This window comes from Alligator sinensis, unplaced genomic scaffold, assembly GCF_000455745.1.
Source record: "Alligator sinensis unplaced genomic scaffold, ASM45574v1 scaffold574_1, whole genome shotgun sequence".
NCBI classification, from domain to species: domain Eukaryota; kingdom Metazoa; phylum Chordata; order Crocodylia; family Alligatoridae; genus Alligator; species Alligator sinensis.
In genome coordinates this window covers 490,543-502,283 of record NW_005842106.1, presented here as the reverse complement: position 1 = coordinate 502,283, position 11,741 = coordinate 490,543, and the positions used below count along the sequence as shown (strand labels likewise).

The 11,741-nt window shown below is 46.4% G+C and overlaps 2 protein-coding genes across 8 annotated transcripts in view; one reads left to right on the top strand and one right to left on the bottom strand.

The window, feature by feature from the left end:
- Positions 1 to 11,380, bottom strand: part of ASB15 (ankyrin repeat and SOCS box containing 15) — a 50,556-nt gene extending 39,176 nt beyond the window's left edge. For 3 of the 7 annotated variants that reach the window (XM_006024519.3, XM_025205176.1, XM_025205177.1), the window contains exons 1-2: positions 11,226 to 11,380; positions 6,131 to 6,225 (exon numbers count right to left, since the gene is read on the bottom strand). The gene's annotated coding sequence lies outside the window, so the exon portion shown is untranslated. Of the gene's footprint in view, positions 1 to 4,887; positions 5,100 to 6,130; positions 6,226 to 11,225 lie in introns of all 7 variants that reach the window. The other 4 variants (XM_006024520.3, XM_025205178.1, XM_025205174.1 and 1 more) reach the window with 3 other exon arrangements.
- A 116-nt stretch (positions 11,381 to 11,496) lies between these two features.
- The window catches only part of NDUFA5 (NADH:ubiquinone oxidoreductase subunit A5), a 15,565-nt gene continuing 15,320 nt past the window's right edge, over positions 11,497 to 11,741 (top strand). The window contains exon 1 of the mRNA XM_006024518.3: positions 11,497 to 11,648. Coding sequence (XP_006024580.1) covers positions 11,628 to 11,648 — 21 coding nt within the window. The 5' untranslated portion in view covers positions 11,497 to 11,627. The remainder of the gene's footprint in view (positions 11,649 to 11,741) is intronic.

Here is an 11,741-nt window from a genome sequence, read left to right as displayed (position 1 = left end):
AGGGTCAATGACCCCTGGATTGGGCAAACCTGAAAACTGGGGAGTCACCAAAGTCTGCCAAGGACAGATAAAAGGCAGTGAAAAGTGACCCTCAGTGGCACCCTCTTGATCTCCAACTCGACCAGACCTGTCCAGCCAGAAGGACCAGCCGGCGACCCCCTTCTGGAGGATAACACCACACTGAAAGAAGCCTCAACTGGCCATCGACAGCACACTCCAGCGCTTGTAGGATAGGTATACCTGACTCTGTAGCTTGCTACTGTGTGTGTGTGTATGTGTGTGCATGTGTGTGTGTGTGTGTGGGGACCAGCCCCAAGGTTTATGATTTAACTCATTACAGTGTTTCAATCCGCCTGATAAACTAGAATTTTAAGGATCCCGAGTTGGACATTTGTAGCCGACAGCAGAAGTGGGGTGCACTGTGTCTCCTTTAATTTTGCAGGTTCACCTGAGCCCCTCCTTCCCCCCCACCCCCACAGTGATTGGTGGAGGGGTCCTGCTTGCGGCTTGTTCCTGATCAGTGGGGAGGTGAAAACCATAGTTTAAAATATAGCGCTCCTGACACTGATTGGCTGAGGGGCCCCGGACAGCCTTGCTGTTTGCTGCTGACTGACAGGGAGGCAAAAATGGCTCCATGTTTAAAACTGTCGTTTTAGCTTCCCTGCTAATCAGGAGGGAGCAGAGGGGTCCTCCACTAATCAGCAGTGAGCAGTGGGGGGCAAAGTGCGAGCCAGGGAACATGCAAGATTAAAGGAGCTGCCACATATTATACTTTCGCCGTTAATTCAGTAGGTCCCTAATGTTTACAAACGGGTCCTGATACAAAAATGGTCAAGAACCACAGGACTAGATGACGTCCTCAGGTCTCTTCAAACCCTAATTTTCTATGATTCTATCTGAATATCCTTCTAGGTCAGGGGTACTTGAAAGGGTCCAAGGGAGTATGCACAGGCGGGCAGGGATGGAGCGCCACCACCCACCACCCTGTGCTGCTGCCTCCCAGGAGCAGGGTTGGGGGGCAAAAGCACAGGCACTGCTCAGCCAGACAGACATTGGGGGGGGAAGCTCACACATGGCTGCTGCCACCACTGCCACCCACTGCCATGTGCTGTTTTCCCATGGTTGGTCGCACATGTGGCTCCATGGGCTGCTGACAGGCCTTGTACCCAGCCAATCACATGCTGTACATCAGCAGCCCAAGGGGGTGGTGGGTCTGGCTGCCCCAACTCCCACCCCCCCCGTCCTCCATCCCCTGCTCTGCATCTGGCCACCACCATCAGAAGGGGTACAGTTCTTAAAAAGGTTGAAAACTCGTGCTCTAGGTTATTTTAGTGTGCCTGCCTGGCCTCAAACAGTCAGTTGCACGCAGCCTTGGTCCGCACGGCCGGCAACAGACATCCCGCAGTTTCCTGTAAGCCTGGAGGTAGATGTTTTTCACCGCTGCTGCCCGCAATTCTTGTAATCCCCCGTCCTCCTCTTGGGCCTCCCTGAACTGCTGACTGCTGGCCACATCATGCAACTCTAGCATATTCATGTCGTCTTCTGGTTCCCTGTCCACCTCGAGTTCCCCAAGTCATCCTTCATGCATCCTCAGGCTCCTCCAAGTTGTCTCAACATCTTGGACCCTCTCTAGCGCGTCCAATCTCCCTAGTAACATGTCGCTGGCCAGATGAGGAGCTAAGCCTACCAGCAATTCTCCTTGATGTTCCATAATGCGGAGAGGTATCCATTGTCGCTGAATCTGTTGGGTTTCCCCGTGGAGGCAAGATACTTTTACAGGCTCTGCCTTGCAGCCTCGATGGGGGTTAACTAGGTTGGCCTTTACCAAGGACTGGGCACACCCAGAGTCTAGGACTGCCCTGACCGGATGATTCCCAATCCATGCTTGTACCACTGGTCGCTCTCATACGGCACCTTCTCCGCCCATCACAAAACTACAATCCATGGGTTCCACCTGAGTGGGTTCTTTGCACCCTTCTGCTGTTCCACGAGCCAAGTTATCAGGGTGCCATCTCTCTGATAAGCTGCTGGAGCACTCCTTTGAAAAGTGACTGATTTTCCCACAATGGAAACAAACCATATCCCTCTGGTTCCTTAGAGGCTGAGGATAGAGGAGTAGGAGTGCGCCTTTCCTGAAGACAATTAACTTCTGAGGCTGCAAAGGCCTCAGCCAATTTCAATGCTTCCTCGCAGTTGCGAGGAGAATGCTGGCATACCCAACACTGAGCATGCTTTTCTAGATCATTGAGGAATTGCTTTAGTACTAGCTGGTCTGCCAAGGTGTCGCGATTACATGACATGAGATTTATCCACTTGTTAAATAAGTCCCTCAATAATTGCAACAGGAGCTTGGATGGCTTCTCCTCTGCCCCCTTCTTGATCCAGAACATACACCAGTAATGCTCTGGATTAATCTCCAGCCAATACAAAATGGCCACTTTAACCAGATCATAATCACGTGCTTCATCCTGGGGAAGCGCCCTATATACTGCCTGGGTTTTCCCACCACAAGGGCCCCGAGCTGACTGGCCCAGTGTCCTTTGTCCAGGCCTGTCATGATGGCATGGCGATCAAATGCCTCTATGTAGGCTTCTGGGTCATCATCACTCATCATTTTCAGCATCTTAAAGACTGTCAGACCGTGTCACAGCCAATCCTGCTGATGCTCCATCATTTGCTGTTGGGCATCAAATATCTGCGACAGTGCTTGTAAATTCTGTCCCAACATATTGGGAGTGGTCATGGCCACTAGTTGCATGTTGGGTTGCTCCTCTGGGGCTGGGTTTTCTATTAGATTGCCGGCCAATGCACCAGTTTGTGGCCACCTGGCCTCGAACAGTCAGTCGCATGCAGCCTTGGTCCGAATGGCTGGCAACGGATGTCCCGTGGTTTCCTGTAAGCCTGGAGGGTAGATGTTTATCACCCTGGTGGCCGCCTCCAGACTCGCCTGCCATGACTTTGAATGTTATTCCAGTGGGGGAGGGCAAACCACTCAGGGCTCATCTGCGGCGTGGAGTCCACCAGGAGGTCGTCCGTGGGGCTCCACCTCCCCTACACCCTAACCTCACGCCAACATTTTGGTGGGTCACTAGATCTTCTCAGCTGTTCTCCCAATGATGTTGTGTTCCTTGAGCTCGACAATCCCCAGAGCCTTATTACGCCCTAAGCACTTCCTCCTGCTATAACTCAATTAATTAGCTTTTGGTCTTAGGTAGGTCTCCTCCTGCCCAAAGCAGTTTTGAACCTGGGACTCTAAATTCAACCAACAATCAGAAAAGAAAGGGGAAAAAAAGAAAGATGGCGCAGAGCTGTCCAGCCTGCGTCGTCTCGTCCTACCTCTCAACCCTCCTAAAGGGGGGGAAAAAAAGGAACCAAAACAAACTATAAGTTGGGAAGGACCTGTCTGGTTTCCTCCCCAGCCCTACTACTAGGATAACAGGGTGTCTCTTAACCCCTAGGATCCCACTGGGGTCTGGCCAGGGTTGGCCACAGCCCCTTGTCCCGGGTCGTTTCTCCTCTCACCCCGCCGAACGCGGTATGCAGCATTGCTCTCCTCAGATGTTGTTGGATACGTTCCGCTTCCTGCAGTATCCTCTCGAGTGGCTGGCCGCTTCTTATACTGTGGGCCGGTGCCCAGCCTCCTGCTGTCCTGCTCAGCAGCCTCTTTTGTTGCTCATGGCCATTTCTGTCAGGATGGAAAACCTCCTCTGGCTCTCTTGTCCCTGATGCTCCAGCCTTTGCTGGTGCAGAGAGCCTCCTCTGGCTCCTCTGCCTCCTCGACACACTGGTCTCCACTGGTATAGAGAACCCCTGCCGGCTCTCTCTCCCCTTGAATGTTCCTCCTGTCGCCTGCCTTCAGACTCTTCACCGACACTCTTCCTCTCTCCCTGCCCTCTTCTCCGGTGATCCTTTTTATCCCTGCCGGCCAATAATTGCTGATGACATCACCAGCCGGTTTCAGCTAGATAAAGGCGCAGCTTATGACCTGCACGGGTTTCCTCCCTCACTCCAGCTGCGCCACAGATCCTGCTGCAGGGAAGTGTTTCTCTTGGGTTATTCTTGCTTTTTATTCTTTTGTACATGATCCCCACCCTAGGATCCCCATTTGCCATTTGGGGCTCTTCCAGCTGATCACCCCCATGACATTTAGCTTGATCAGATCTGCACGTAATGGACTCCCATGCCCATGGAAAGCCTCATATGAAGTTAAAGTCTCATTACTAATAAGGACATATGTTTGTTGTTTATTATATTGTAGTCTGTCACACTGTACTTGGTTATACCCTACAGCAGTGATTCTTAACTGGGGCAACTTTGGTGCCTTGAGTTCCTTTCAAGGGTACCATGGGTTAACGCACATTAACAATGTTAGGTCTGTAAACATGTTTTACAAGATAACTCAAGAGATTTCAACAGTAATCCAGAGTGTTAAATACATTATGGCTGGTTGTGGTTTTTCTTAGTTCTTTAAAGCAAAAGAACAGCTTGATTACTTTTTTGTAGTAAAAAACCAAACAAAAACTAGCAAAAACTAAGAACCAGCATTGTCTGATGGGTGCTTTGTATCTAACAAGGAGTGCCTTGAATCTAAAAATGTTGAAGACCACTGCCTTAGGGTCTGAATCTAAATCCACTGAAGTTAATAGAAAGAATTGCAGTAACTTAAATGGTTTTTAAATCAGGCCCTTGCACTGCAAGGTCTTGAATGAAACAGGGCCTCTTACTGTTTTGATACATCTTATGCACTTAATATGTTAATGTAGGTCTCAGTCCTGCAATATAATGAGTATGCTCAGCTTCTACTGAGTCCAAAGAAAAATGACTTAGTACTTTGCAGGATCTGTATCATTAAGTAATGTAAAATGAATAGTAATTTAATAAGCATACCATAATAAATTCCATTCACTTAAAAAAAAAGAGAAAAGTTTCATGACCTCAGCTCCAGGATCACAAATGATAAATCATTGTATCAAATAATTTTCTTCTTTCTTGTCTTACAGTGCCTACACATGTTTGGAAAACATGACTCCTCTGCTTTTATTCCCCAGAATTCACTTTGTCACAGACACCACAGAAGTCTTCAGAAGCAAAGAATCAGCCTATATGGGGTAAGTAAGTATTATTTTTATAATTATCATCTTCAAACATTATCAGTCATCCTGTATGAAATAATAATGTATAATAATTTGGAAAAAAATGAATAAGGGACCCAGAGACATTATAGAACAAGTATGACAAAGCAAATAACTCATCAGGGTGCAAGTGCTGGACACATTACTGGAAGTTTATAAATGCTCTGGGAGCCTGATTTGCTACATCACTGTTGATCATGTGCTATGCCAAAGTGATAAATGTTCATATGAAATGTGAATGTTCCATGAAGACACAATGGAACATGGCAGAGAACCTAGTACATTGGTTACTCCCAATGTAGAAGCATTATTTTTTTCTGATATACCTCATATGTGAAGTAGTAGTGAGGCAGTTAAAAAGTTCAGCAGCAAAACTGTCTTCCAGTCTCCCATGGAAAATGTTTTCAGATCTAATTCATTACCAGATAGTACAGAAGTTGATTTTTCTAAAAAGTACTATTGTTCAAGCAGAAACATATTAGCCTTTGCATTACCAAGAATATTTTCAAGGAAAATAATTGCTTTAGTTCAATGTTTTCCTGAAGTTTTTTTCTCAAGAAACAACTGATTATTATTAACTTTTTCACTTTTAAAAGTTCAGATTTTCCTAAAAAAATAACCTTTCTTTAAGATACTATTACATTCCTAAAGATCTGAGATACCTAAAAAAACCATGGAAACTGAATCTTTCCTTAGAAACAAATGTGTTGAGGATTTGTTACTATTAAGCTTATCAGAGAGATGTTTAACATTATGTAAGTGTAACATGTTAATCTGATTTCACATTTTTTAAAATAAAATAAGAAATCATAGCTTTGTTCTCTATAACTGAAAGGCCTTTAGGCATGCAAGCCTGGAGAGATTATCCAAGCAATACAGTACCAGTAATTAATGGCAGGCTAAATCTAAATTCACTGTATTACATATTATTTGTACTTTTAAACTACTTACTGTTAGTCTGATTGACTAGCTACACATAAAGTATATCATATTCTCACCTTTTCAACCCTTCATCTTGTCATTGTTAGTCTGGGGCCTGCATTTCGAACAGATAGGAATAGTGCCCTGCAAGCCGATGTGTCCTGTGATATTTCTAAAATTAAGTAGGCAGTTGGTAGTTAAATTAAGGTCTGACCTTGTACAACTGTAACATAAGCAGACTCCAGACCACAGGAAAGTATTACACATGACTCCTCTAGAATCCCCTCAAAAGTAACATGAGGTCTGGCTGGTATAATAAGATTAGCTGTGCACTGATTGGTTCACACAGCTTATATTAAAAAAACAAATGATTTGCCAATCTAGTATCACTAATTGCATTAACAACATTTGGTGACACAAGCACAGATATAAATAGAAATAAAAAGAAATAAAACCAAGAAAAGTTTACTCTTCAAAACTAGCAGTGTACCTTGTCATATTATATCTTCAAATATTAAACACTTCTCTGAGACGAATGTGATGCTGAGTTTTATAGATTCAGTGACAGCCAATCCTAGCCTTTGTCTAACAATATTTAATGACTTCAAAATGACATACAAGCTGGAGACATAAAATCATAGCCAGGGTGACAAGTCTAAGAATCTGTGAGTAATACTAACAGGAACATTAGTGCCTAGCAAGTTAAACCATTGCCACAGGGTGCATAGGAAACTGGATTTTTCTCTCTCTTATGTATATTCACCCACAAACATACGTAATTATTGCAGTATCTAGTTATCTGTTCTTTTAACTCTGCTCAAGTGACTGAGCCACAAGCAAATTCGAGTGATTTTCCAAAACGGAATAAGTAGTTCATCCTAGATTATAAACTAGGACTATGAACTTACAATTTCTGTGCCTCATTTTAAAAGATCAAATTAATTTTATTAGACTGTAAACTCTCTGAGCTAAGACATCCTTGCAATAACTCCGTTACCCTTGTCTTCATGAGGCCCTGAATCTAACTGGGGCTTCTGGACTTTACTGCAATAAGAACAATTAATTTTGTTCATAGCGATATACCTTTGCCAAAGTGATTTGACAAGTATGGTGAGGTTCCAAAGAAGCCATTCAGTATGACAAACAGCTGAACAAAGCAAGAAAGCTATGTTCTAGCCTCCTTGTTGTGCTGTCAATTTATTGTGCACTGAAAATGATTGAGACAGCATTAAAAACAGCTTATTTATTGTTGAAACAACAGAGAATAACTGGTACAGTACCACATAGGCTTTCTTAGCAGATAATTATTGTACATACTTTACTGACTCACTGTACTTTCCATGTATTTATGGTCCCATTGCAGCTTTAGATTGTAAATACATATTTTTTCTGTTACTAAAGGATGTGACAATTTGGGGCATTCATGTACTACTTATAAATTCTATGTACTGTCTGTATCTTAATGCCTTACAACTTTCACTACATACTGGGTAAACAGCTGGGTAAACAGGCTATTAAACCTCTTTGGCATTTTAAATAGGGAATAATATGGATATGACTAAAGGCGGTGGCTCGTTATCTGGTTTTGCCCAGATGCATTAGTAAGTAAGGTGCAGATCACCAGCTGTGAGAGACTTATCAGTCTCACTTGACAAGACAGACTCCTGTCTACCTGACATAGGGGCCTAGAAATTAGCAAGGAAGGATTCCCAGTCCCAGTAACAATGGGAGTGCACATGGAGAGCAGAAGGAAGCTGATTTGCTCAAGGTAGGTGCAGAATTAGGAGCCTATGTACCTTAAAGCAGGGCTTGGCAATTATTTTGGTTGGCAGGCCAATTAACAAGTTTTGGTGAGCTGTTAGGGGCTACATACATGAAATCTTTTGGAAGATATAATTTTAACAAATTATAAATAAAAACAAATCATATACTATAATATCTATCATATACTATCAAATATCTACTATAACATATTTTAATTTTATTTCAAATATAATTTTTGTCTTGATTTATGTAGTTTATATAGGGGTGATTGTGTAACAGCTCAAAATAAAGTCTTATCTCTTGTATACTGTGTGTCGGTGGTGTGGGGGTTGGGGAGTGAGGAGGAAGAATGGAGGGGCAGGGGGTATGTGCAGCAGAGCTCCTCTGGGCGGTGTGGGTATGTTCTGCCCTTCCCCTCCCATCTGGCCTATGGCTGCACTCCACATGGGGCTGAGCCTTGCCCACTCCTACCTGGGGCAGCCTGTGTTGAACTCCTGCCCACACCTACTGTTGCCCTGTGGGATCAGGCCAATGCTCAGGATCTCAATATCGTGCTGTTAGGCAGGAGGGTGTGGTGTACAATTGCACATGTACGCACTTAACTACAAAGCAAGTGGCAGAGATCAGGGAAAAAGGCAGTGGTGACAAGGCAATAACAGTAGCAGAGATCAGGGAAAAGGCAGTGGGGGTGGGGCAATAGCAGTGGCAGAGATCAGGGGAAAAGGCAGTGGGGATAACGCAATAATAAAGAAACAGGGGGTTGCAGGCAGAGAGGAACTCAGGATGGCTGGAGCCACAGGAGCGTGGGACAGGTGTTGGAGGTGGCGGTGAGCCAGAAGCAGGAGAGGGAGAAATGAGACAGAAGTTAGAGGGAGGAGGAGCAGAGATTGGAGCAGGGCCGGAACTGTAGTACAGCAAAACCTAACTCAGGGTTCCAAACAACAGTTTTATTAAATGAACACTGTACGGTACAGCTTGGTTCCCCCACACACTCACATAAGCACTCCCACACACACTCACACAATGGTAGCAGGAGAAAGAGACTCAGTGGAAGGGCTGGAGTCCGGGTAGGGAAGAGAAACAGAGTCCAAGTCCTTGGTTGAAGAGAGGATGGGGGTGATAGCTACCTATCCAGGCTGGGAGGGGGTCCTCAATGGCCAGTTGGGGTCTTTTTCCAGCAGGTGTTGTCCAGAGGGGGGTCGCCGGCAGAGCCTCTGGGTTGATAGGCAGCGTGACATGGAGCAGGTCTGGTCCAGGTGAAGATGGCGTCCCCAGGAGTCAATCTTCATTCCCCCTTTTTATGTGGCAGACTACCTATGATCTCCTATGGGGAGGGCCTGTCCAGGCAATGTCAGTCCTGTTCCAGAGGGCTCCAGGTGTTCTTTCTGAGCATGTGCAGCCTAGCACAATGGTGGGTTGCCTCATTTTTTGTTTCTTGAATGCTGAGGGTGGTTCCAAGGGCTGGGTCATTGGTCCAGGTATTGGTTTTGATGGTGGGGTGATTTAGTAGGGGGTCCTGCTATCATTGTGTCCACTCAACCATTCACTCTTTTGTTTCAGGCATTCAAGGAAAACCAATTTACATGGGAGAGGTTACAGAATTGCAACATACTTACACAACAGGGCATGGGGACAAGATGGGAACAACATGGGAATGGATACTTGACATCACTTTACAGACACAGCCCTAAACCATACAATATTAATGTGAAACAATAAAAATCAATGCACAAATGATAGGAAAACAGTAAAAATCAATACAAACATAACAGAACACTATTTACAGTATATAAAAATGGACTTATTACAATAATAGTATAAAAGAACTTAGCTTACCTAGTACTACTTGTAATCACTTATAAGGGATAGAGCGGGCAGAGAGAAAGTCAGAAATGGTTGGGGAAGGGGAAGGAATGCATTTAAAAAAAAAAAAAAGGAAAGAAAAACTGAGGGTTTTGCTACACTACCATGACTCAGGCCCTGGCCCCAGCCTGCTTGGCTCCCTCTGCCTCCAACAGCTCCTCCTCCTCCTGCCCCTACTGCGCCATTCCAGGCTCAGTCCCATGCAGAGTGCCGTGGGGGCTGGATATAATCAAGTGGCAGGCCAGATTCAGCCCGCAGGCCGTATTTTGCTCACCCTTGTGTTAGAGGATTCTGACTAACCCCTTTCTTCCTTCCCCCTCCCCTCACCCAAAACCATGCAACAGTGTTGAGGAAATTGGTTGATAATTATTAATTTTTTATATAAACGTAAAAAGTGATATACACATATAAAAATACATTTATGATTGCTGTCAATATAAAGTTCTGAGTCATTGTCCTAAAAGCCTTTGTAAAGTGTGTGTGTTGTGTGCTTCAAGTACATGTCCTTAGAAAGGTAAACTTAAAACCAGAATACCCATAGGGCTGGAGCTCTGCAAAAGGGAGGGCTTAAGTTATTTGGGTGGCCCACTTATCCCAGAGACTTAGTTAGTGGTCCATGGAGGCTGCACTTTTGCAAAGAGCAGCTTTCAAGGAGTGTGCCTAGGAAGTCTGCCTGAGAGGCCAAGGAAAGAGGTAACACTGAACAGCCTAACCAGATGAAAAAAAACTGAAGAGAACAAGGGTACTTGTACATGTGACACTATTCACATGTACATGTGATGAAAATGTCACGTGTGGCTTAATGGTGTCACAAAGTACACATGTAAGACTTTGGGGGGGGGAACTTTTAAATGGCTTGGCATTGTTGCAAACTAAACAGAAGCAGTGAGGGCCCCAATCCTTTTTTTTTTTTGGGGGGGGGGGGGGGAGCCTGCCCACTTCTCCTGCAGCTGGGGGAAGTTAAACTGCCAGCAGGCCAAGTGGCCCCTGAGCTGCTGGGGGCCCTGGTCCTCCACTCTGTGGTGGTGGCACCCCCTGAGCAGGCTGCTAGTGGCTCGAGTGCTGCCCCGGCTCGGGGAAGTGGGATCTGCCAGGTGCTGCCCCCCAGCTGGGGCAGCACCTGGCCCACTAGCAGCTTCCTGGGCAGCCCCAGGGATGCCACCGCCACAGAGGGAAGGACCAGGACCCCCTCCACAGCTCAGGGGCCACTTGGCCTGCCAGCAGCTGGCCCCCCAAACCATAGGTAGGCTCCAGGTCTGACCAAAAAAACAAAAAAACAAAAACCAAAGAAAAGGATCTGGCCCCCTGCCATAAAATTGTTGGGAAAATTGAAAACGGCGGATTTCAATTAAAAATACACCACTTCAGTTTTCAGGTGGCATCGAATAAACCTTGGGGATTAAACCCCCGTCACAAGCGCCCCGAGAGTCTGGATGGCTGAGATCAAACCCATCGGCGTAGGCAGGATCTAGAAGAAAAGGCTGGAGCAGCTAACGGGGAACTGGTTAAACTGCACAGAGAGAAAAAGATAGATGAATACGTAACCTTCAGTGGAGGGAAAATCTTTGTTTGACTTGTTGGTGATTTGGTGACAAACCACAAGATGTGAACCCGGTCTGACTCCAGGGCGAGCCCGAGGCCCAGCTGCCGCAGAACAGACCAGTACCAGCCACATGGGACCAAGGCTCGCTGCTTCCGACAGCTACACAAGCCCCCCCCCCCCCCCCCGCCCCCCCCGCCCCGCCAAGGCCCTACGCCTGCGCATAGGGACAGCAACCACCTTCCGGCCTAGTTCTAGGCCGAAGGCACCGCGTGCGCAGGCGCACTCGGGCGTCCTCTGCGGTGCCCTCGTCAAAGCTTATCCGACAGGCGCGGCGCATGCGCGTTGCGTCTCCTCCCACTCGGTAGGAGCCATTGCCGTTGCCCAGGGAGCAACGCGGTGCCGCCATGGCCGGGCTGCTGAAGAAGGTGAGAGCCCAGGGCGCTCCCCACATCCCACTCCCGTCTCGCGGGGAGCCTAACGTCACCCCTCCCGGCCCGGCCCTCGCGCGTCCTATGTGC